General features: G+C 43.0%; 1 protein-coding gene across 1 annotated transcript in view; it reads left to right on the plus strand.

Annotated features, from left to right (window-relative positions):
* Positions 1-3,156: 3,156 nt before the first annotated feature.
* The window catches only part of ACE2 (angiotensin converting enzyme 2), a gene marked incomplete at both ends in the record, with an annotated part of 42,663 nt that continues 18,445 nt past the window's right edge, over positions 3,157-27,374 (plus strand). The window contains 4 exons of the mRNA XM_081326375.1: positions 3,157-3,339; positions 9,520-9,669; positions 9,959-10,052; positions 14,663-14,806. Of these exons, the coding sequence (XP_081182501.1) occupies positions 3,157-3,339; positions 9,520-9,669; positions 9,959-10,052; positions 14,663-14,806 (571 nt within the window). The remainder of the gene's footprint in view (positions 3,340-9,519; positions 9,670-9,958; positions 10,053-14,662; positions 14,807-27,374) is intronic.

A 27,374-nucleotide genomic window follows, 5' to 3' on the forward strand; every position in this document is an offset into this window, starting at 1 on the left:
TATATGATAATCTTATTTATTGTGATGGGACTAATTTCTAATGCTACAACTAAAAAGCAATATAATCTACTCAGAAATCAATAGCTTTAATTTCAGTGGGAGTTAGTGTCAAGGAGCTGCCTTAATTCTCTACTGTGCAATAAACCAAACTGAATTCAATACTGTCCTAAGCTATGTGGTGTGTTTTTTGTGGCTTAGTGCGTTATAGAAACCCAGCACTGTAGTTTGTAAACCATGGCTTCTAGCTTGGGTAAATCTAAACAGTTGCAATTAATTCACAGGCTTTGTGTATTATACGAACAGACATAATTAATTATTTAGTCTTTATTTTTTACCTAGAAAATAAATTGATCTAATTCCTCCTATGAGCTAGAGTTCCTCTTTTCCAGTACCATATGTCTTGGACTGGTGCTCTAAAGATGTACTAGATAAGCATATTGGTTAAAAATATACTGGCAGATTAGAAAGGTTGTAATTTTCTTTCTTACTTTTAATCTTTAGCAATTGATTTTGTTCTTCTCATGGAATTAAAATAGAAATTAAACAGATTACATAAACAGAGAAAAGCAAAATAAGTATCAAAATATCTGAGAGTAGAATAGGAAATCATTTTGAATGACTTGTCTGTTTACTTAAGCAGTTCCCAATATAGCAATGCCATCAGGATGTATTGGACTAAAATTGCCCACATCCTAGACAATTTCTGTGATATCTATGGGGAATGGGAATTATAGTCCAAACACCTGGTAGGCATGTCCTTAGAACAACTATTAAATACCATTTGATAAACTCCTAGATCAGATTCAAATAGTTGCTATTTATTTAACCTGTAAACCTTGTGTCAAACGTTTAGTTTCTTTCCATCAACTGTGCAAGATGAGTATTTAAATAGATTTCTAGGCAATAAAAACAATTTATTTTTATACATGTTGCTTATATTTAACAGCTTCCCAAAATTGTTGCATTTCACATTCTATATTTTGACATAATTCCCAGAATTCCCAGCCACTAACTTTTGTTATTCTGAAGTCAGATAACGTCATAGTCAACACCAATGAGCCAAATCCTAACAGGTCTCAATATCATCAAGAGTCAGAATGATGCTTTTATGGAATTCTGGGAATTGTACTCCAATTTCAAGGGTACCAAGCTGGGGGAAGCTGCCTCTGGTACCAACACCATTTTTAATTATTTCATTTTTCTTCTTTAAATTTGCATGTTCTAATTTTATTTTTTATTTGTTTATTCTTGTTAGTATGCTGTATTACCACTGGGCAAAACAACTGGATATAATTGTAAATGGTGTATTTGTGCCAAAATTTAATCTCTAGCTCAGGGCTTTTCAACCAGTGGTACAGGTACCACCTGTGGTACATTGGCACCTGGCAGGTGGTACGCGACCATCCTAGAAAAGTGGTAGTGGGGGAGGGGAATGAGCTGAACCAGTGGTAGCACCGCACAAGCCTGAGCAAGAGATGGCTGGAGCTGCAGGGCTGTCAGGGCTCAGCGGAAGCGCCAGGATCAGTGCCAGGCTCCAGCTGGAGCTCGGCGCTGAGCCTGGCACTTCTGCTGAGCCCAGAAGAAGCACCAATCAGCTGGAATGTTGCAGCATCTCCAGGGTCTTGTGATTTACATTCAGATGCTTGGCAACTGATTCATATTTATGACCGTCACAGTGTCCAGGGTCATGTGAAGTGACCCAAATCTGCTGCAACCACCCAGCAGAGGGAGGAATAAAAACCAAACACCCCCACCCCCCACCCCTGCTGCCAATCCTCAACAGAAATGCTCGCAACAATGAAAACCTCCTTTTTTTTGGTCATCAAGTTTTTGACACCTTGCTAGGCGACTGGTGGTACTCGGATGTTGCCATATCCTAAAAGTGGTACAATGGGTGAAAAGGTTGAAAAGCCCTGCTCTAGCTTACTAATAAGACTTCTGGTTTTTCCACATTACAAATTATTCCACTACTAAGAAGGCAGAGCCTTTGGCTTTCTGTCCTGAAATAGGCCAACTTAGAAGTTACTTGTGACATAAACTGGGCACTAATGGAAACTGGAATTAATGCAGTGGAGAGATGACTATACAATGAAGACTGCTGTCTGTTCTGATCAAAAATCATTTCATTTAAAACAGCATTCCTTCTTTTCTGAAGAATTTACAATGGCCAACAATCAACTGCTAATGTAAAATAGTCTTTACAAATTATACACACACACACACACACAAACATATACAAAACAGACATTTATTCTGTAAAATAGATAGTAAAAAATAATCACATTTAGAAAGGCAACAATGCATAGATGAAATGCCTTCCAGGAAAGGAAGATTATTATCAGCTTGCAGAAGGCCATGAAGGCTGAGGGCAAAGGTGAGTTGAGTTCAGCCAGCAATTTTTTCTAGGCAAAAACAGCAATTATATATCTATAAGGTACTAAGCCAAGGGTTTTTTGCAATCATAGTAATGATGCATAGACAGTGATTAGCTACACCACTTACAGGCAGGGCCAAATGTTAGCTCAGCTCATTTTCCTCATAAAGGAAAGCAGAAAAGTGACCTCATAAAGGAAGAGGAGGTATGGGTCTGAGGAGGTCCAAGGGACTGTGTCCAGAAGTGGAACTATTAAAGGAAAAGACAGAAAAAGCTGAGGAAAAAAAGTTGGAGGGAAGTCACTTGGCTGACTCTTCTAAGGCGAGGAATGCTGAAATTCACATATTTATTTGATGCAGCTAACCAGCATTTTGGCATCAGACCTTCTAGTTGTATCATATTGACTAAGGAGGTTTTTAAAACCTCCAAGTTCTCATCTCAGAAAATGTGACAGAAAAGATGATAACTAGCTCTATCATTGACAGGATGCTGGGGAAATATTAACTTTATGTAAAAGCCTTTCAAAAGAAAACCATAAAATGCTTACAGATAATTATCTTTCTCCAGAAGTTAATTATTGACTTTTGCTTACTTGGCTTTAACCACCCCCCTTCTAGATTCTGTCCCTTTGCTGGATTAAAACTATAAAATGCCCTGTGAACAGGTTTCTTCCTCTTTTTCTATAGCCAAGCACTGGATAAACACTAATGAAACAAGCACTGATCAGGAAGCCTTCTTCAAGGAGCTTCACCCATCCAGCTTTTTTTGACTTAAAAGGAAATATGTTATCCTGGCTCTGCCTTACTTATAGCCTTGTTGTTCTGGCTGTGGCCCAGGATGTGACCCAGCAGGCTGCAGAGTTTTTAAAGCAATTTGATGCCCGTGCAGATGATCTGTATTATAATGCATCCATCGCTTCATGGAATTATAATACCAACATCACAGAAGAAAATGCCAAAATAATGGTGCGTACCTATGACGACTATTTGCTGTTTATTTAAGAAATAAATGGGAATGTAAAAGAGGATATTAAAAATGATCTGGAATGGTGAATGAAATAAAAAGCTAAGTATCATTAAGCAATAGAGTAAAATGGCATATGCTGAACTTAACAGCATCATAAAACCTACCTGAGGTTTACCTGAAATACAATTGAAGGCTAATTCCAGTCTAACAACAAATGTGAAAAAACAGTGGGTTTGCTAAAAATGAACGATTAAGGCGTTAATTACTTCAGGTAGAAACTGCATGATTTTCTAGACCAGATTTTGTAAAACAGATGGAAGGATTTAAATTATAAAGCACTGTTATGCCTTTGACTGCCCCCTCATGGCTGTAATCAGAGGCAATCTAGAAATGTTAGTCTTGATATTTCCCCTAAAATATTTAAGAATATTTTGCTTTATTCTACTCTGTTCAGTAAAATTTACACAGAAATCATATGGAAGGGAGATTTCCCTTTGTGCTGTTGGGATATATGGCAGTCAGAGTGAGTGAAGCATCTGTTTTTCTTCTCAGTTTTTCTTCAAATGAGTCACTGGTTTTGCTTCAGCTAAAATATATAAAGACAAGTTAAGATATTTGAGTATTCACATGAGTTAATTATGCCAGGTAGAAAGAGGGTCACATCATGGAAGAAGGGAGGGATCCACTGGAATTACAGCTGTTCTATTTAAACCCATAATTGATTCTCTTTATATTATTTCAGTTTTATTGATATTAGCAATCCCAATAGCTTTCTGTGGGTGTAATGAGCTTCAAGACATTCAACTTTGCCCTGTTCTGATTTCCTCCTACTGGTAGCATATAATTTTATTGCTGTCCTCTTGCCAGTACTTTTTGAGGATAGCATACAGATCAAATGGTGGAGGGGAGTGGAAACACCTTTCAGGGTTACAGTCCAGTTCAGGCTTATCAAATGAAGGAACGAAGGTGGACAATGCTTCTTAATGTTGCAATTTTTTTCTAATGACTAGCTGGAAGAAAAACAGGTGTTCATACCTCAGAAAGTCATCCAATGAGGAAAGATGGGTTTTGCTAACTTGTGCCTTAAATTTTGTACTTTGAGAATTTTATAATATCCATCACAAAATTTAAATTTGAGTAAGCAGATTTCCAGCCCATTTAATCTATTTTATTTTATTTTTATTGGAACTATGAGGCCCAACTAGGTGACATGTGCAACATCTCGTATGTTGTCCCACTTCTTGGGTTTGATTATTCCGATAAAAGAGCAAATAGTAGCCCAGATACAGATTGGAACAAATGTATATATAGAGGGATGCTTAACTTTGAGCCTAACTCCTGGTTTAAAATCAATCTTCTCTTTTTTTTTCGTGCAGGGATTAAAAATCCCATCTCCATTGATTCTAATTAAGGTGATACACTAAGCAGGTGGCCGAAGTCAGCAAATATACAGGGCATTCAGAACGTATTCAGACCCTCTTCACTTTTGTCAATTTTGTTATGCTGCAGCCTAATTCTACAGTTGTGGAAATTCATTTTTTTCAGTACTGTCTGTAAATTTATTAAAAAGAAAAAACTTAAATATCACACGCATAAATATTCAGATCCTTTGCAACAACACTTCAAATTTAGCTTAGATGCCTCCCATTTCTCTTGATCATTGCTGACATTTTTCTACATCTTGATTGGAGTTGACCTGTGGTAAATTAAATTGATCGGACATGATTTGGAAAGGCATACACTTCTCTATAGAACACCTCACAGCTGACAATGCATACAATAGCAGAGCAAAAGCTGCCTGCAGAGCTCAGAGCAGGATTATTGCAAGGCACAGATCTGGGGAAGGCTACAATAATATTTCTGCTGCACTGAAGGTTCCTAAGAGCACAGTGGCCTCCATAATTCTCAAATGGAAGAGGTTTGGCACAACCAGGACTCTTCCAAGAGCTGGTCAACAGGTCACACTGAACAATCGGGGGAGAAGGGCCTTAGTAAGAGAGATGACCAAGAACCTGATGGTCACTCTGACTGAGCTCTAGAGATCATGTGTGGAGATGGGACAGAGTTCCAGTAGGACAACCATCACTGCAGCCCTCCACTGATCTGGGCTTTATGACAGAGTGGCTAGACGGAAGCCTCTCCTCAGTGCAAAACACATGAAAGCCTGCTTGGAGTTTGCAAAAAAGCACCTGAAAGGCTCTTAGACTATGTGGAACAAGATTCTCTGGTCTGATGAAACCAAGATTGAACTGTTTGGCCTCAATTCTAAATGTTATGTCTGGAGGAAACCAGGCACCGTTCATCCCCTGCCCAATATGATTGCAACAGTGAAGCATGGTGGTGGCAGCATGATGCTGTGTGGGGTGTTTTTCAGCAGCAGGGACTGGGAGACTGGTCGGGGTTGAGGGAAACCTGAATGGAGCAAACTACAGTGATATCCTAATGAAAACCTGTTTCACAGTGCTCAGGACCTCAGACTGGGCCCAAGGAATTGTCCAAAATGACAATGATTCTAAGCACACAACCAAGACAACACAGAGTGGCTTAGGGACATGTCCTAGAGTGGCCCAGCCAGAGCCCTGACTTGAACTCTATTGAACATCTCTGGAGGGACCTGAAAATGGCTGTCCACTGATGGTTGCCATCCAACCTGATTGAGCTTGAGAGGATTGGCAAAGAAGAATGGCAGAAAATCTCCCAATCCAGGTGTGCCAAGCTTGTTGCATCATACCCAAAAAGACTCAAGGCTGTAATTGCTGTCAAAGATGCTTCAACAAAGTACTGAGTTGAAGGGGGTTTTTTATTGAAAAGATTTATAAAAGTTACAATATTATCCCATCCCCAACCCCCTCAAAAAACCCCTCCCCCTCCCCCACTTCCCAAAGCTGGTTACAGGGTTACAGATATATAATAATCATAATCTAAGTAACATTAATCAATTATATAAATAACCAAATACATAATACACTTTAACCCACCTATAACATAATTACAAACTCTCTAAAATATAAAAATATTATATATATATATATATATATATATATATATATATATATATATATATATATATATATATGTACATATGTACATATATGTACATATATACATATACATATATACATATACATATATACATATACATATACATATATATATATATATATATTATAAAATTATAACAATCTAAAATTTACTCATAAGCTAAATGGAACTTTTTAGTCCCATATTTTTTCTGAATATAATCTATCCATCTTCTCCAGACCGAAATGTATCTTTCTTGTGAATAATCCTTCAAGTAAGCAGAAATCTTAGCCATTTCTGCTAAATTTGACACTTTAAGCGTCCACTCCTCTATAGTAGGCAGACAGTCCTTCTTCCAATATTGCCCTACCAATAACCTCGCAGCTGTTATCAAATTCAACATCAAATTAATTTCTTTAGTATCACAATCTGTAATAACACCCAATAAAAATAATTGTGGAGATTTTTCTCCTAAAAATCTTTTGAATGTTCCACCAAATTTTAATCCAAAAAGCTTTTAAATTTCTACAGGTCCACCAAATATGAAAATAAGTAGCATCCAAACTACCACATCTCCAACATTTGGGCTGTAAATTAGAATACATACAAGACAACTTTTTAGGATCCAAATGCCATCTATAAAACATTTTATAAAAATTTTCTCTTAAATTTTGGGCTTGAGTAAATTTTACATTACTAACCCAAATTACCTCCCACACATCCAATGGAATTGGTTCTTGAATATTTTGAGCCCACTTTACCATACAATTCTTTACCAATTCCGTTTCCGAATCCAATTCTATTAAAGCATTATAAATTCTCTTTATATGCGCTTGAGTTTGATCTTTGATCTGTTTTACCAAATTTTCATCCATCAATGTCAAACCAACCTTCTGATCTAACTTCCACCTAGCTTGCAATTGAGTATACTGAAACCAAAACTGTACGATATTTTCTTGCTTTAACTCGGCTACCGACCTTAGTTGCCAATCATTCCCTACCAATCTAAGTAGTTGCTTATAAGAAATCATCTCCAAATTCACACCCATAGATACCCCCTCTATTGCATGTCCAGGAATCCCCATATTGGTATTTTATAATTCAACTTATAATAATACTTTCTCCAAACACGCAATAAAGCACTTCTTAAAATATGAGATGTAAAAGCCTTATCAACTTTTTTATCATAAATCAGATATGCAGGCCACCCATATAATAAATCCCATCCCTCAAGATAAAGTATACTTTTATTGGTCAAATTAAGCCAATCACTAACCAATGTTAAAACCACTGCATCATAATATAATTTCAAATTAGGTACCCTTAAGTCCTCCTCTTTCCCGAGTGTCTTGTAAAATCTTAAGTTTAACTCTCGGTTTTTCCCCCTGCCCAAATAAATTTGTTAATACCCTTCTGCCATTCATCCAAATTAGCATCTTTTTTCAAAATAGGTATCATTTGAAACAAAAAGAGAAACTTTGCTAAAACATTCATTTTGACAGCTGCAATTTTTCCCAACAAGGATAATTGTAATTTTTTCCAATTATTTAAATCCTTTTGGACTTTTAACCATAACATCTCATAATTATTCTTATATAATTTCACATTAGAAGCTGTAATATATACCCCCAAATATTTAACCTTTTTCACAATTTCATAACCTGTCAGTTTTACTAACATATCCTTTTCATTCATAGTCATATTTTTAGATAATATTTTAGTCTTATTATTATTTACCTTAAAACCCGAAACTTTGCCATATTGTATTATGATTTCCATCAAATCTATAACCGATTGAATCGGTTGAGATAATGTAACAACCAAGTCATCCGCAAATGCCCTTAACCTATAATCATTCTGCTTTATTTTTATTCCCTTTATTTTAGTTGATTCCCGAATTTTAATCAATAAGATCTCCAATGTTAAAACAAACAATAATGGTGACAGGGGGCACCCCTGTCTTGTACCTTGAAGGGTTTGAATACTTACCGGTATGCAAATGTGATATTTCAGCTTTTTCTTTTTAATAAATTTACAGACATTTCTAAAATTCTGTTTTCACTTTGTTATTATGAGATACTAAGTGTAGATTAATGAGAAAAAATGAATTTCAACAACTGTGGAATCAGACTGCAGCATAACAAAATTAACAAAAGTGAAAGGGGTCTGAATACTTTCTGAGTGCGCTGTATATATTATTCTCTAACCCATTGACATCATGGCCAAGCTCACAAGGGCTTCCAAACATGAAACCACTGCTGATTTTCGACCTATACATTCTTGCTTATTTGCTTATTTATTTATATGCTTTGTCTAGCTGCCCATCACAACAAGTGACTATGGGCAGGATATATGAAACATAAAAATAAATTAAAAACAATTAAAATAATATAAAATAAATAGAACTATTGCCATTGATACAGTGAAGAAATCGGGCCTTTGATGCACTTAGGGCCTTAGTCCCGGGAACACAACCAAGTCTTCCTGGCCTTACAAAAGGCCAGCAGAATCAGGGTCATCCTGATCTCTGAAGGGAGGGCCAGGGCTATAGCAGAGAAGACACATCTCTTGATCCCTGCCAGCTGACATTCCTTGACTGACAGGACCCAGAGCAGCTACTGAATTGGATGGGTAGAATATGTATGCATTTATGTACTCCAAACAGAACTAGCCACATGGTGGCCAGGAGAGAGAAGTTTCATTAATCTTAGTGTTTTCCTTTAAAAAGAAATCAGACTTATTTTTGAAAAATGATTGAACATCTTTCCCTTTCTTTTCCATTTCTGTAATGTTTTCCTAAATGCTCTCTAGAATTTAGTTGGTTATTTAGGAAGTGTTACAGAAGAAGCATAGACTGATTATAATTTTCATTGGAAAAAAAGAGTGCCCTGCACCCTGTACATTTTCAAAAACAAGCAAATTCCTTCCCTTAGTACCAGCACATATATGGGAATGTTTTTAAATTGCAAATCTAGACATATAACTGGCAGGGCAGATATCTACTCTCCAAACCTGGCCATGAAACAGACTTGCATCAACTTTCAAATCCTTAATGCACTGCATGTAATTAAAAAGAGACGGGAAAAGTGGGGGGGGGATCTGAATCCTCAGTTCAGTTCTGAATGAGCCTAACTCAAAATTCTAATCTTTTTTTTTAGCATGAAAAAGACAAGATATTCTCCAAATTTTATGAAGAAGCCTCAAGGAATGCTAGCATGTTCGATGTGAATCAGATTACTAATGAAACCATCAGGCTCCAGATTCGTTTGCTCCAGAATGGGCCAACAGATTCATTTACAAAAGACCAAGTATGTTACCAAATATCATATACCACCTCTATGCTACATTCAACCCAGGTGTTATGTACCAAATGATTGCTGTTCTTCCTTCATTCCAGTAAGGCATACATATAGTAGTAGTAATAATATCATCAGCAGCATCACCCCAAATTAATCCATGCAGGTATGAAGGCTCTTTTTGAAGGTTATGGACCCTATCACTCTACTAAGCTATAAATTATCTTCCCTTGGTGATTTTTGAATAAAGGTACTGTTTTATGCTACTTTCAAACGAAGCTTTTCCTCATTTAATTTACAGCTGGATACTGTTTTACGTAAAATGAGTACCATGTACAGCACTGGGACTGTGTGCAAGCAAGATGATCATTATAACTGTTTGCCCTTAGAACCAGGTAAGATCTATAAACAAGTATCTTGGGTCAGGTTATCTGAGGGACCGCCTGTTTCTGATTACATCAGCCTACCTCATCAGGTCTGGCAGAGAAAGCATGCTGGAGGTCCCATATATCAGGGGATTATATCTGGCATGTCCTAGGACACGGGTCGGCAACCCGCAGCTCCGGAGCCGCATGCGACTCTTTCAGCCGTCTCCTGTGGCTCCCAGTCGCCCAGTGCGTGCGCACCTCTTCGAACAGGCAGTGGTGCGCACGTACCTCTCCAAACCTTTGGAGAGGTGCACGCGCACCTCCGCCCGAACGGGCAGTGGCGCTGTTCGTTGGGAAAGCTGCTGCGGCCCGTTTGCACAGCTGCCACGTTCGTCCATGTTTGGTGAGCGCGGCAGGTCTCCCAACGAGTGGCAGCGGTTTGGAGAGTGCGCGCGCACCTCTCCAAACCGCCGCCGTCCCGTTCGGAGGTCTGCCGTGCTCGTCAAACATGAACGAACGCGGCAGGTCTCCAAACGGGACAGCGGCTGTTTGGAAAGGTGCGCGCGCACTCTCCAAACTGCCGCCGTCCCGTTTGCACAGCTGCCGCGTTCGTCCATGTTTGACGAGTGCGGCAGGTCTCCAAATGGGACGGCGGTGGTTTGGAGAGGTGCGCATGCACTCTCCAAACTGCTACCGTCCTCTTTGCACAGCTGCTGCGTTCGTTCGTGTTTCTTTCAAACGCGGAGGAATGCAGCAGCTCTGCAAACGGGGCAGTGGCGGTTTAGAGAGCTGCGCAGCTCCCCAAACCTCCGCCTCCACATTTGAAGAGCTGCTGCATTCATCAAACGCAGAGGTTTGGAGGTCCCGGGAGAGGGGGAGGGTGCTCGGGTGGCTCCGGCGGTGCCCGGGCTGAAGGCGCCGCCGCAACCCAGTGCCCGTTGCCTGCGAGTCTGTCCAAGGCGTGGAGAGAGTTGGCAGAGGAGGTAAGAAGGGCTGCTGAAAACAGCAGAGTCTGTGTGTGCACCTACCTTGCCTGACTCAACCATGCTCTCCACGGCACACTGCAGCTGATCTGAGGCATGGAGAGCACAGATGATGGGTGAATGCATAGCAGGCACACACAGACTGCTGTTTTCAGCCACCCTTCTTAATTCTGGCGGGCTGCTGCAGGGGCTTCTGCTCGCCTTTCTGATATGCGCTCAGCTGTGCTCTCCATGCCTTGGATAAGCTGTAGTGTGCTGATTGCTCCAGTACCATCGCTCACTGCTCATGGCAAGACACCACGAGGCTAATGATGGATTGCACTGGTGCTGCCATTTGCTGCAGGAGGCCGCAAAGCTCAGTGCACCAATCGTGCTGGTGCCACCACTAATGGCTGCAGGTCTTGAGGCTCATTCCACCGATCGCACCAATGCCATGAGGCTCATCATGCCAATTGTGGCGATTGTGCCAGTGCTGCCACTCATGGCTGCAGGCCTCGAGGCTCATTGCAATGATAGTGCTGCTACCGTTGCTTGTGGCAGGACACTTTGAGGTTCATTGTAGCAATTGCGCTGGTGCCTCCGCTCATGGGTGCAGGCCTCAAGGCTCATTACAACAATCATGCTGCCACCGCTGCTCATGGCAGGACACCACGAGGGTCATTGCAACGATCACGCCGATGCCACTGCTCATGGCTACAGGCCTCAAGGCTCATTGCACCAATAACGCCACTGCCAATGCTCGCAGCAGGATGCTGTGAGGTTCATCGCAGTGATGCCATCACTTGCTGCAGGAGGCTGTGAGGCTCAGTGCACCATCAGCATGATGAGCCTTGCGGCCTCCTGCTGCAAGTGGTGGAACTGGTGCAATCAGCACAACAATCCTCACAGTATTTTAGGTGAGCATGTAGCAGGCACACACACAAGACTCTGCTATTTTCAGCTGCACTTCTGTGCCTGGCCAGCCATCTCGGATCAGCTGCAGTGTGCCATGAAGAGCATGGCAGATGCAGGGCAAGCATGAGGCAGCTATGCACACGGACTCCACTTTTTTCAAGTGCCATTTTAACAACCAGTTCTCTGAACTGAATCTACGTTAGGTGTAGGTTCTGCTGAACTGGCTGAATCCCACCATTGGCCTACTCTGCTGTGGTGTCTGCCATGTGGCATCTCCTCCTGGAAGTGAAATTAACGGCATCTCTCTTAACATTCCAAAATGGGTTTGTTTGGGTATTTTTGTTTATTATAGCTCTGTTTCTTAATGGCACTATTGGCATTATGTTTCATGCTAAACTAGAAGAATTCAATTGCATTTTTCATATATATGCATATACATATATATGTATGTATAGTTTAATTAAGGAGTATATGTATATATGTATACATCTAGACTTACACATTACACATATTAATTCCTTAGATAAGCAATATTTTTCAAATTGTTGCAGAAAAAATAAGTAGTAAGCAGAACAAATTAAATGTAGAAATTTTAAGAGAAAAGAAAAAGAAAGGAAATCTAAGAAGTCTTTTCCTCTAATTTATTTATTTGATCAGAACTCATGCATACAGTAAGAGATTATCAACTGTATCTTATATATTCAATTTTGGGTCAAATGCAGGGAAAGGAACTGTGCATTTCATCAATGATCTATCTAAACCAGCATTGCACATTTTACAAGCATGAAAACATCATTTGAGGCTTCGTTTTCTGAAGTATTTGTACAATTGAGATTCCACCACTAATACTATATGCAAATCCCCATTTTAAATCACACTCTGGGTGATTGTTGGGAAGGCTGAAAAATGCTCATACTAGAATTAGAAAAAGTGGATGAGGTATGATTATAGGACTGTTGATAGGAAAATCAGGTCCAGTTCCAAGCTGGGAGAAAAAAATGGAGGCTGAATGCTTAGGAAAGGTTCTTGTTTATTGATGGGCAGAACCAACAATAGCATGAAGTTCTGGGACAGCTGACAAAATGGATTTGAGAGTAGGTGGGTTTTTATACATTCTTTGGGGTTTTGTGTTTGAGATATCTGTTGTGAAATGTACTTTGACCTGTGCTTGAGTGTACCATTTTGGTATTTGAATTATTGTTGCCTGACTCTCATTGTGGCTTGGAGGTCATATCCTGTCCTTGGACCTGGGTTGGGAATGTAGATTTTAGGAGTCTTTGTTTTTCTAATCCCATCAGCTCCAGCCTTCTGTGGGAGCTGTGGCTGAAGGCGTTTTGCTTATAAATAGTGTGGCCCCAGTTTTTCTGACTGGATTATAAAATCTCCATTTCTAAGGATTGGTCTCCTCAGCTTTCTGCCTTTGTTAAGATTTTTTTTCTCCATTTCTCATTTGGGGGAAATATTCTATCTTGCCTCTTGTAATATTCCCTAAAATATTTCATTCTCTGGGGGAAGGGTGATGACTTTCTACAGGACAAAGAGGATCTAGTGCAAAGCCCTTCTTCTAAATCAGTGGCTCCAACCTGGTGACATGTAGCCAAACTGCCAGAGATCCTTGCTTTACAGTTGCTACTAGTAAATGTCAGATCTGTATGAAATAAGACAGCATCCATTTATAATATGCTGGTGAACAAATGTGCAGACCAAGCAAGTTTCAATGGGATCAGGTTAGGCTAATTACAGGTCTGTCCTCTCGGTTTTCAGGGCCAGGATCAGGTGTTAACACCAAAGTTTAGGAAGTAGGTAACTGGTAATTCTTGAGTTTCTAGCAATTGTGAGCAGCACTGCCCTAAGACTGACTAATTCCAATGGTTGTTTTTTTTTTGGTGGGGGGGGGGCGGCGGCGCAGGGAACTGTACTGTATAAATTCAGGTTGTTGTTCCTGTACAGTCTTCTTAGCTATCCAATATGGCTCATCATGAGATCTTGGGTGCATCTCAGGCTGGGATAGGAGTTCCCAAAATCTTAAGTGACTTCAATATCCATATCCCAGGGGAGAGTTTAGTGCAGCTTGTAAATTCATGACCATGAAGTAATTGCAGCCCTAAGATACATGGCTAAGCATACACTGGATCTGGCCTTGACTTCAGAGCAGATGAGTTATGTTATGGAAGTGACTAGTTTAGGGTTATCTGGACACTAATGGGGAAAAATAGGCAAAACACAGCATCTGGAGATAAGTTGGGTAAGTGTGTGTGTGTAAAATTGTCTGTATTAGTGATGACTTACATGTCAATTGAATAGAATCCACAGCAGGTGCAAGGTAAGATGATCTATAAAATGATCTGATATTCTTTTGAGCTTGCATAGACTAAAGAAGTTATATCAGGCACCTCCTTGGCCAATTCCTGACTATCTGATTCAGACCTCTCAGGCAGGCTTGTTAAGAATCCCTTCTCCATCCAAACATCATATGAGTCAGCATTTTTTGTGGTAGCCTGTTTTATGAAATATGTTAACCTGATGGGTCAAATGGCATCTTCCCTTCTTGTATTCAGAAAGATTGTGAAAACCTTCCCTTTTTAATGAGCTTTCAGTTCCAATGATTGACACACAGATGTGCCTCTATTTGTATACATCTATTTTGTATTTCTAACTTTTTTTTGTATTATTTCTGGTTTGTTGTATGTCACTCCAAACCATAAGACTGGTGCTAGTAATGAGGAAACAATGGGAACTAACCTGATTTTATGGTGACAGGTTTGGATCACATAATGGAAAATAACTGGAATTACTCAGAGAGGTTGTGGGCCTGGGAAGGCTGGAGAGCTGATGTTGGCAAGAAGATGAGGCCTTTATACGAAAGTTATGTTGAACTGAAAAATAAATATGCAAGATTGAGGGGTAAGTTAAAGTATCAAAGATTACCATCATGAATATTTTTTCACCTTTTAAAGATGATATTTTTCAGACCTATATTAAATGTTTTTTCATGAGCATTTCTTTTTTAATATACATGGCTGCTTGGGCAAAATGCTGCTAAAGTGGAATATTATGAAACTTTCTTCCCCAAACCAGCACCCTCAATTTATTTTGCATCTCAACCCTCATCGTCCAGAGTCAATGTTATAGTGGAGCAGGATTCAGGAATATTAATTCACTGAAATAGAATAATTTCTGCACTAATAATTAACATAAGCATACCCAGTTTGCGAAAAAACAGTCATTGAATATCTTACAATCCACCTTATGATAATAATAGACAAAGCGAGGAAAGGGATTTATTGTTTGCATTAATAATTCATAGCTAATTTTTATATCAGGCTTATACTTTAATAAAAATCTTTAAAAAATTGAAAACTAGTGTGGAGTGCCCTAGAAGCAGGGAAACTCAGCTTCTAGCCTATAAAGCTATAGTTCACTGATTGACTTTATCCCAATTACACTCTGTCAGCCACCTCATAGAGCTATTTTTGAGGAAGAAAATAAAAGGAGAAAGCACTTCCTACACCACTGGAGCTCCTGTAGAAAAGGAAGTATACATTTAAATAAATAAAATGCTAACGCAATGGGTGTCAATTAAGCAGATCAGAAAAAAGAGGGGGAAAACAGTAGAAAAAGGAAGAAAAAAACAGAATACCGTATATACTTGAGTATAAGCCAACTCGAGTATAAGCCGAGACCCCCAATTTCACCCCCAAAAACTGGAAAAAGTTATTGACTCGAGTATAAGCCGATCCGCCGTTCTGCAAGCCTCCGCCACCGGCGGAGGCTGGATCCGCGCTCTGCAAGCCTCTGCCGCCAGCAGAGGCTCGATCCGCCATTTTGCAAGCCTGAATACACAGGAATACCCTGTGTGGCCGCGGCTCTCGGGGAAGCCCTGGCTGTCCGCTTCCTCGCTCCACGCTGCCATTCGGGGCCCGCGCGTTCCCCGGGCAAATCGCGGCGCCCAGCAGGCGAGGAAACACGCCCGCTCCAGTCTCCCCCCCTTCCCTCAGGAGACGCGAAGCAAGTGACCGCCCGGAGCTTACCGAGGACTTGCGCGCGGCCGAGGCTTCGGTGCTTCCAGGATCGCGCGCACCTCTCCCAAGCCGCCGCCGTCCGGAGACCTGCCGAAGTTTGGGGAGGTTTGGGGAGGTGCGCGCAGCGGAAAGAAGCAGGCAGGCAGGGCGCGGAGGTCCGGAGACCTGCCGACGTTTGGGGAGGTTTGGGGAGGTGCGCGCGCACCTCCCCAAACCTCCCCAAACTTCGGCAGGTCTCCGGATGGCGGTGGCTTGGGAGAGGTGCGCGCGATCCCGGAAGCACCAAAGCCTCGGCCGCGCACAAGTCCTCGGTAAGTTTTTTTGTTGACGAGTATAAGCCGAAGTGGAATTTTTCAGCCCAAAAAGTGGGCTGAAAAATTCGGCTTATACTCAAGTATATACGGTATATACATGCTGCCGGCATCAAGTTCTCTTCGTCCTGTGCGCTCCCACAGGGAGGGTCTTCTCAGGGTACCGCCGGTAAAAGATTGCCGGCGGACAATACCCAGGGGGAGGGGCTTCTCTGTGGGTGCGCCAGCCCTTTGGAACCAGCTGCCTGTAGAGCTTAGGACTGCCCCTGACCTCCGCTTATTCCGCCGGGACCTGAAGACCTGGCTCTTCGAGCTTTCTGGCCTGGACTGAGGGTATTAATTGGGGTTTTAATTGGTTTTTAATTAGGATTTTTATATTCATGGTTTAATATAATCATTTTAATTGTTTTAATTTTTGTAATTGTGGTATTGTTTTCTTTTAAAAAACCTTGTGAACCGCCCTGAGTCCTACGGGAGAAGGGCAGTATATAAGTCTAATAATAAAATAAATAAATAAATAAGGCTTTTCATGCATGTATACGTATATACAAATATATATAAAATAGTTTCAGTAAATGAATACCATATTTCATTATATTAGCTCATACATATTCTACATCTCTGAACAACCTGTTCATAAATTACAAGTAACATTAGATAGCAAATACAGAGTTAAAAAAATATGGTAAAAACATACATCTTCTTAATATCTAAGAACAGTTGTTCTCTTTCCTTTCAACAAGGTCATCGAGAATCCATTTCTGTTGTCCACTCATCAGTTCTATGTAATACCATTCAAAAATAATATGGAAATCCAGAAATATTAAATCTCAAAGTCCAATTAATATGTGTAAATATTACACATATATGTTAAGTTACATGAACCTGGCTGCAGCCATCTTGCTCGTTCTAGATTGCCACATGAATGGGAGGGGGTGTGGAGGATCTTTGCAAGTATAAACAATTCTCTGTCCTGTGGGAACCAATTAGTAATGCTAGGGGGTTGGGCTGTGTGTTAGAGAGCCCGCCAAACTATTCTATTGGGGAACATAGCTGACTGCACAGCACTGGGGTAGGAACTTAACTTTGTAATAGTGTAACTCTTTGGATGGACCTTTAGACTTGATTTCACTTTTGACCGTGCCGATATTTTGTATCCAATAAACATGTTCTTTGAGGAAGCCTGTAGCCTCGAACTTCTGATTTATTTGGCTCTATCGATCAGAACCATGACATTAAACCAAATCCCCCAAAAACCTTTGTTTTCCTTGGGGTACTGAGGCTCAGCTACTTACCCACTGCCTTTGGGAGGACAGCAAAGATTCAGTGAAGATTTTGAGATGGAGAAGAAAGATGAATCCATCACTGATTGCAGCGGAGTTTTGGCTGTAGAGGTGCAGGTGGTTGCTCTGGCTACCAAAGAAGTGCTACTGGCAGGGTCACAGCCTAAGCCCCAGGTAATCCAATCTAGAAAGTTGGTGCCACAGGAGGAGACTATGCTCCTGGCAGATTTTCACAGGCAGAGGCAGCTCCTCAGTGCAGAAGCACCCTAAGACTGCTGAAGAGGAGCTCTTACTGATTCTGTCCTTCATCTGCAGCACCTAAGAAGGGGTTGACTGGATAGAACGACTTTGCGAAGTACCTGACGGCAGTCCATAGGCCCTCAGTTCAACAGCTGAAGGAGAAATTTGACCAACTGGAAGTCAAAGAAGTGGCTCCTACCACACAGTGCATGCGTTCTATGGGGGGGGAAGGCAAAACCTTACCTGTTTGATGGGGGGAAGGCAAAACCTTACCTGTCGCTTCCCCCCTCTTGCTGGAGCCTCAGTCCTGCTGCTGAAGCTCACGCTGCATCTCCTACTCCCCAGTTGGCAGAGATGTCACGCCCTGGGTGCCAACCAAGCCCACAGTGGCAGCATTGGCCCACATGTTCAGGGGTCCAGCAGAGAGGATTCTGGACAGTGGTATGACCACAGCTCTGGGATCGACAAGCTGCCCAGCAACCAGTATACTTGGCCCCACAGCCTATGGCTGGTGGTTCTGTGTGTACTGGGGTGGGGCTTCAAATCCCCACGACGATAGGGAACGGCAGCAGATGTATGCACGGAAGGCTGTATTGACATTCGGGATCGCGCCCCCGCTGCTTGCAAGCGGTGACGCGCTCTGACCCTCTGATTAGCACCCTTTTACCCAGGGGTGAGGGTGACCAGGCCCCTGAGCTCAGGCTGGTTTACCTTAACGCCAGGTCCGTTGTTAATAAGGCTCCCCTCGTTCGAGACTTGATCGAGGAGGAACGCGCGGATCTGGCATGCATTACGGAAACCTGGTTGGGCTCAGAGGGAGGAATCCCTCTGATTGAATTATGCCCCCCAGGTTTCCGTGTGCTACACCAGCCACGGGCTCAGGGCAGGGGCAGTGGGGTGGTGGTGGTTATCAGGGAGACTTTATGTCCGCGGGAGACCACCATTGTCCAGATTGGTGGGAGTGAGTCCCTCCTCCTGAGATGTGGTTCTCGGGTTCAGATGGGCTTGTTGCTTACAACAAGCAACTACTCTGCCCGAGCTGCTCAACACCCTCTCAGGGTTGACAGTGGAGTTCCCCAGGCTCATAGTGCTGGGTGACTTCAACCTGCCTTCCCTGGGAGGGTCATCGGAGCTAGCCCGGGAGTTCATGGCCTCCATGACGGCCATGGACCTGAATCAAGTAATTAAAGGCCCGACTCATGTGAGGGGTCACACTCTCGACCTGGTGTTCCTGTCTGGACAGTGATTGGATGATTTGGGAGGGTGTTTACCGGTTGTTACTCCCCTGTCATGGTCCGACCATCATCTCCTGCGGCTGGTCTTCCGTTATGCCACCCCCCGCTGCGGAACCAACCAGATGGTTCCGCCCCAGGCGCCTAATGAACCCTGAATGGTTCCAGATGGCGCTTGGGTCTATACCTACCACCCTCACTCACAGCCCAGCTGATGTCTTGGTGGATGCCTGGGAAAGGGTGGCCACTGAGGCACTCAACTGTGTTGTACCCTTGCGACCTCTGACCCGTCGCAGATCCCGTTGGGCTCCATGGTTTTCTGTGGAGCTCCGAGAGATGAAACGTCGGAGACGGGGTCTAGAGAGCGATTGGAGGTCCAGCCGTTCCGAATCTGACCGATTGCAGTTAAGAACCTTTATAAGGTCTTATCTTGCTGCGATAAGGACAGCGAGGGCTAACTACTTCACCGCCCTCATCGCGTCCGCAGATAATCGCCCGGCCGCCTTGTTTAGAGTGACTCGCTCCCTTCTTAACCAGGAGGTGAGGGAGGATCCCTTGCAAGGATGGGCCGAGGAATTTAGTCATCATCTGACGGACAAAATTGCTCAGATCCGGGCCGGTTTGGACTCTGACTGGGTGGAGTCTGACGTGGAGGAATCGGACGGTCCTGAGCATGTTATCTGGACTGAGTTCGATCCTGTTTCCCCTGATGATGTGGACAGGATCATGAGGAGGCTGAGCTCCACCACTTGTTTGTTGGATCCGTGCCCCTCCTGGCTGGTTTATGCGGCTCGGGAGGGGACACGAGGCTGGTTCCAGGCAGTAATAACTGCTTCTTTGAAAGAGGGCGTCTTCCCTGCCGCCTTGAAGGAGGCGGTGGTGAGACCCCTCCTCAAAAAGCCTGCCCTGGACCCGGCTGTTTTAAATAACTATCATCCAGTCTCCAACCTTCGCTTTCTGTCGAAGGTTGTCGAGAACGTGGTGGCACATCAGCTTCCTCTGTTCCTCGAGGAAACTGATTATCTGGACCCATACCAATCGGGTTTCAGGCCCGGTCACAGCACGGAGACGGCACTGGTCGCGCTGGTGAATGATCTCTGGTGGGCTCGGGACAGGGGTTGCTCTTCTGTCCTAGTCCTATTAGATCTCTCAGCGGCTTTCGATACCATCGACCATGGTATCCTACTGTGACGGCTCAGGGGGCTGGGATTGGGAGGCACCGTTTTACGGTGGTTCTCCTCCTACCTCTTAGGCCGCTCGCAGTCGGTGTTGACAGGAGGGCAGAGATCCACCCCGAGGCCTCTCACTTGTGGAGTCCCTCAGGGGTCGGTTCTCTCGCCCCTCCTGTTCAACATCTATATGAAGCCGCTGGGTGAGGTCATTCGTGGTTTCGGGGTGGGGTATCATCATTATGCTGATGATACCCAACTTTTTCTCTCCACCCTGAACCAACCCAGCGATGCCCTCGCCGTGATGTCCCGTTGCCTGGAGGCGGTCCAGGTCTGGATGGGGAGAAACAGGCTTCGTCTCAATCCTGCCAAGACTGAGTGGCTTTACATATCGGCATCTCGGGCTAACCAAACTATTCCACCTTTAATAATGGGGGGTGAGGTGTTGCGTCCCTATCTGGACCAAGATGCCCTACGCACAGTCACTCATGCGCTCGTGACCTCCCGTTTAGACTACTGCAACGCTCTCTACATGGGGCTGCCCTTGAAGACCACTCGGAGGCTTCAACTGGTGCAGAATGCGGCCGCACGAGTTGTGATGGGGGTTTCCCGATACTCCCATGTAACACCTCTACTCCGTGAGCTGCATTGGCTTCCGGTTGCCCTCCGGGTGAGATTCAAGGTGCTGGTAATGACATATAAAGCCCTAAATGGCTTGGGTCCGGGATATTTGAGGGAACACCTGCTGCCAGCATCAAGCTCCCTTCGTCCAGTGCGCTCGCAGAGTGGGTGCCGCCGGTAAGAGATTGCCGGCGGATAACACCCAGGGGGAGGGGCTTTTCTGTGGGTGCGCCTGCCCTCTGGAACCAGCTGCCCGTGGAGCTCAGGACTACCCCTGACCTACGTTCATTCCGCCGAGACCTGAAGACTTGGCTCTTTGAGCTCTCTGACCCAGGCTGAGAATTTTAACTGGGTTTTATTTTCAGGGATAATTTAATCTTTTATTTGTCTTTTAACTTTGTATTTTGTATTGATATGATTTTAAAATGTCCTGTAAACCGCCCTGAGTCCTTCGGGAAAGGGCGGTATATAAATCTAATAAATCTAATAAATCTATAAATCTATAAATCTATATGGAGCCACCTCCTATCAAGCTCACATTCAATGGGGATCTCGAGAAGCTACCTTTCTTCTTGAATCAAGTTTGGGCCCACTTCGACCGATATGCTTATGTGTACCTCAATGATGCCATGATGGTGAACGCAGTAGAGGCCAACTTAGAGGGAGAAGTAGCTGAATGGGTGACCAACCTTTATGACGAGGGGGCCCCTGAATTGCTGGATGCGAACTTATTCATGGAGCAATTGGGAGCATGATTTGAAGATGAATCCCAAACCCTGCAGGGAGAAAAAGAGATCCACCGTTTGAAGCAGAAGGGCCATCTGGGAAAATAATATATTTGGGAGTTCTGGTCAGTTAGGACAGAGTGATCGTTGATTGACTACTTCAAGGAATGGCTGTACCATGATCTACTCCAAGCGTGCATCTACTGAGGAATTCCAAAGCAACTACAATATTGGTACAGTATGGCAGTGACCTTAGACATCGAGTTAGATCGACCAAAGAAGCCAGCTGCTGCTAAACCAAAGCTGAAGAGAGGTCTGGGAAAGTACCTATTTGGTCAATGTCCCCTGACTACCTTGGCAGCCAGCACTTCCTGAGCACCCGCTGGGGTTCCCATCAAGTGTTTCAAATGTGGACAGCAAGGTCACTGCGCTGCCAAGTGCATGGCTCCTGCTCCCCAAGTTAAGAGTGCACCTACTTCAAACACTAAGCCCAGGAAAACCCCATGGGCAGGATGAAAGAAGTCAAATTGGGCTCATCAGGAACAGACTGTCCAGATCTCCTCTCCTTCCCAGGCAGAAGCAACAGCTCTGCCTGAACACCTGCCAATGCCAGCACCTTACGACAGTGATGAGGAAGGCAAAGATGATCCAATAGTAAGTCGAGCCATCACACCCTTCGCTACTCCCGTGAAGATTATAGTGCCAAAAACAGGGTCCCAAGCAGACTTCAATATTCTAATACAGGGGTCCCCAACCTTTTGGGCACCAGGGACTGGTTCCGTAAAGTGAGGTTTTTCCATGGACCGGAGGTGAGTGTTTTTGTGTGCTGCCTGCATCCCATGGATGGGGCTTTGCTTGTTTGTGTGGACCAGTTGCTGGCATGCAGTTGGGGGTTGGGGACCCCTGTTCTAATAGATTCAGGTTTCACCAGGTGCATAATCAACCTCCCCACAGTACTTAAGCTGGGGATTTGCTCCAAACTGTTGCCCCTAGACATGAAATTTGAACAGACAGTTGGGTCTCTTATTGCAGGTTCCCCTGCAACACACTTGACAGAGCCAGTACACTTAGAAATGGGACAGCACTGGGAAATCATCCATTTTGTGGTGATCCCAAAAATGACAGAGATAGTGATTTTAGCCTTGGTTGGCTAGATAAGTGGCATCCCACCATTTGGTGGGAGAACAATGTGAAAACTTTGAGGATAGTGATGGGACCCCTTCCACTTACTGAGACCAGTGAGATAAAGGGAACTGCTGCAGTTGGGACCCAGGGGGAACCTCTCGAGATGTTAAAAGCTGCAATATCATGATTTGGCAGGAGCCTTTAGTGAAAAAGAATGTGACACGCTTCCACCTCACTGAGCCACTGAATGTGCATTTGCGATCTTACCAGATGCCAAACTCCCAAAGCCCAAAATGTACTCTATAACATCCAGGGAGATGAATGAACTGAGATAATACATTGACAAGAACCTGGCCAGAGGGTTTATCCATCCCGCTAAGTTGCGCGTGGCCACCCCAGTGTTATTCAGAGAAAAGAAAGATGGGTCTTTGAGATTGTGCATGGACATTAAAGGGTTAAATGCTGTCAGTGCAGAAAACATGTACCCCCTTCCTCTGATGAAAGACATGCTAGCCCACCTAGCTAAAGGAAAGACCTTCATGAAACTAGAAAAGGGAGGCTTATTACTGCTACATGATCACCTATATAAGGGAGTTTTGGTTTACCTTGATGATATCCTCATCTACACTGGGACCATGGATGAGCACATTAAGTTAGTTCATGAAGTGCTCAAAAAACTGCAACATGCTAAACTCTATGCTAAGCTTTCTAAATGTGAATTCCATCTGACGTGATTCGATACCAAATCTCTAGTGAGGGGGTGGAAATGGACCCTGTCAAAGTCAGGGCAGTGCTAGAATGGCAGCCTCTATGGACCCATAAGCAGCTTCAAAATTTTGGGGGGGTTCGCAAACTTTTACAGGCAGTTCATCACCTACTTCATGAAAATAGCTATGCCAATTACTGAGCTACTGAAAACTGGAAAAGGGGGGGGAGGAAGCCATGACCTTGCCCACGTTTACAATGGACCATGGAAAGCCAGGCGGCATTTGAGCAATTAAAAAGACTATTTGCCACAGAACCAATTCTAAAACACCCTGATCCTGAGGAACAATTCATCTTCCAAGCTGATGCAAGTGATGTCACAGTGGACGCTCTCCTCCTACAAAGAGACAATAGGGGGGACCTACAACCTTGTGCCTATACTTCAAGAAAGCTCACAGACATGAAAAGGAGGTGGGCTGTTTGGGAGAAGGAGGCTTTTGGGGTAAGATAAGCATTACTAACTTGGTGCCATTTCCTGGAGGGGAGCAAGATGTCTTTCGAAGTATGGACTGATCATAAGAACTTAGAGGCACTAAACACCCCTCAAAAGCTACCCCTAACCAAGTTCTGTGGGCACAATATTTCAATCATTTTAATTTTACTCTAAAATACCTCCCTGGTGGGGGGAAAAAACTTTCTGCCAGATGCCTTATCTAGAATGCACCAATATTAGAGTCGCCGGGAGGAAGTTATTAATTCCATCATTTCTCTACCACAGTCAACCTCTCAGGTAACCACAAGAGGTCAAACACAGAGGAAATCCGATAAGTCTGATAGTCATTTAAAGCAGAAGCTCAAGGAGGAACTAAAAACAGACCCCTGGTTCGGTGACAATAGATCATTATTAACCTATCAAGATGGGCTAGCCTGGAAGGGAGCTAAGCTGTACCTTCCAATTTCCCTCAGAATTCAAGCCTTTCAACATAGTCATGATGCCAAGCAAGCTGATCATTTTCATTTTCTAAAAACTTTGCATTTGGTGCGGCGGCAGTTTTGGTGGCCAGGAATAAAAAAAGACATTGAAAGTTAAAAGTAAAAAGCTGTGCTACCTATGCAGCCATGAAAAAATGTCCTGGTAAACCTGGTCCGTTGCAGTAAGCAGATCCTTCCCAACCCTGGAAGGAGATAGCCAGGAATTTTATTGTGGAATTGCCTGAGAGCAGGGGAAACACAGTAATCTGGACCGTCATTGATCTTTTTTCAAAGCAAGCCCATTTCATTGCTTGTTCATGGCTTAGGTCTGCCCCAAAACTAGCCAGGCTATTTTTGAAGCACATCTATTGACTCCACGGAGCCCCGAAAAGAATTATATCGGACAGGGAGGTTCAATTTACCACAAAATTCCAGAGAGAATTTGAAAAACTGATTGGGTCTACCCAGGGACTTTCATCTACTTTTCATCCAAGTACGAATGGACTGGCAAAATGTATGAATGCAATGATACAACAATACCTCAACAGACTAACTGGACGGACCTCCTACCTTTCGCTAAAGTGGCATACAACATACAGTACACAGTAGCACTGGATTTACTCCATTTAAAATAGCTTGTCAGAACCCTCAATTATTAATCATACATATCCTCTGGGTTTAGGTTATTTGGATTCTGCCATTCTCCTATGTGGGGAGTCAAGGGGCTTGTAGTGCACATCTATTTGCCTTGATGTATTCTCTATGAGGTGTGAATGGGATGCCTCAGGGCCATCTGCCTTATCTCAGCAGGGAGGGAGGAACCGGAGAAGACTTAACAACTTTGAGAGAGGTGCCTTATCAGGTTGTTTCCCACAGCCCGATGTCACCTGTGGATTAGCCTGTTTGAATTGACTGGATGGACTGTTGGAGTGAGATTATTACTTCGTGGGTTTAACCTATTGATTTGGGTAAGAAGCCCTCAGATCCTGCCTAGCTTTCCTGCTTTCTGTACCTGCCAATAAAAGTTCCTTTTGAAATGATGCCAGTTTTAAGAGTTCTGCTTTCATGGTAGAGAAAGAGAGGCAGGTCCTTACATTAGGCAGGATCAGCAACCCGGAGGACTATTCCTACTGTGGGGACCGTACAAAATAATGTCTAACCATGGAGGTGAAAAGAGAGAAAGAAAGCACTTGGAGAGGGGCCTCCTGAAGGCTTGCCCAAGCAGCAGCAGCTCAGACTCCACCAGCTCATCCGATAAGGTGGACACTTGTGAGAAACCAAGATGGTCGATCTGAGTGGGGAAGAAGGACAACTAGGACACGAAAGCCAGAAAAGTGACCCTCAAGCATGGGAGTCACCAACCTGCTTGGAAGTGTGAGATGGAGAGATCGCTCAATGTCAGCAAAGAGGAGGGTGAGGGTGAGAAGTAGTCCTCAATGGTACTACATCAACATGGAAAGAAGTAATCAGTGGGGTACCACAAGGCTCCATCTTAGGCCCAGTACACTTTAATATCTTCATAAATGACTTAGATGAGGGAATAGAAGGGAAACTCATCAAATTTGCAGATGACACTAAACTGGTAGGAATAGCCAACACCTCAGAAGATAAGCTCAGGATCCAAAAAGATCTTGACAAACCTGAACAATGGGCCTATTGAACAAAATGAATTTTGAGAGGGACCTTGGAGTCCTAGTGGACAATCATTTGGCTATGAGCCAGCAATGTGCAGCAGCAGCCAAAAAAACTAATACGATCCTGGGTTGTATAAACAGAGGCATAGAATCAAGATTATGCAAAGTATTAGTACCCCTTTATAAAACTCTAGTAAGACCATACCTGGAATACTGCAACCAATTTTGGTCACCATACTATGAAAAAGATGTTGAGACTTTGGAAAAAGTTCAGAGAAGAGCAACTAAAATGATCAATGGACTGGAGACTAAAGCATATGAAGAATCACTGCAGGACTTGGGCTTGGTTAGTCTAAAGAAAAGAAGAAAAGGGATGACATGATAGCAGTATTCCAGTATTTGAGGGACTGCCATAAAGAAGAGAGGGTTAATCATTCTCCAAAGCACCAGAGGGCAGGACAAGAAACAATAGTTGGAAACTGACCAAAGAGAGAAACAACCTGGACAGTGAAGACAATTAACCAGTGGAACAGCTTGCCTTCAGAAAACATGGGCGCTCCATCACTGGACGTTTTTAAGAAGAGATTTGATAGTCACTTGACTGAAATGGTATAGGTTCTCCTGCTTGATCAGGGGGCTGGACTTGAAGACCTCCAAGGTCTCTTCCAGCTTCTATTCTATTCTATTCTATTCTATTCTATTCTATTCTATTCTATTCTATTCTATTCTATTCTATTCTATTCTATTCTATTCTATTCTATTCTATTCTATTCTATTCTATTCTATTCTATTCTATTCATTATCTTTCAGAACTATGACTATATATGTGTGAAGTTACATGCAAGTACATAAAGAATACAGTTTTACAAATTTCATTATTCTGACAAATTCATAGTCTGCCATTGAGTTTTCTGAAACTGTCTCTAGAAGTCCAAAGGATTCAAAATATTCCTTTTCTGAGGTTGATAAAGAAGATGGAAATTTTTCCTTGTTTTTGTAGCTTGTTGAATTTGTACATGGTAAAATACTTCTAAGATAATCCACCATTACTCTTTAATTCTTCACAGATGTATAACATTAAGTATGAATTATTAGTAGCAACAAAGCTTCATTCTCTGTATTTGTTCCCCCTGCCCATAATATTAAAAAATGAAATGGTAAAATCACTATTCAATCTGCCCAACCTGGGATGCAGTTGTGTGGATTTAAACTCCTAGAATTGTCAGCATTGGACATATTAGCTGGAGAATTTTAAGGATGTCTTGTCGGGGTCCATATTGAAGTAGATTATTCTTTATGACATCAGTCTTCCCCTTTCAGATGTGTTGGACTAGAAGTTCTACAAAAGCCAGTTACCATTATTCATCAGAGGATTTTAGCATGGCTAATGTTAATTTGAAACTGCATTCTTCTAGAATCTGTGAGATGTACTT

This window comes from Vipera berus (genome assembly GCF_964194415.1).
Source record: "Vipera berus genome assembly, chromosome: 4".
Taxonomy (NCBI): Eukaryota; Metazoa; Chordata; class Lepidosauria; order Squamata; family Viperidae; genus Vipera; species Vipera berus.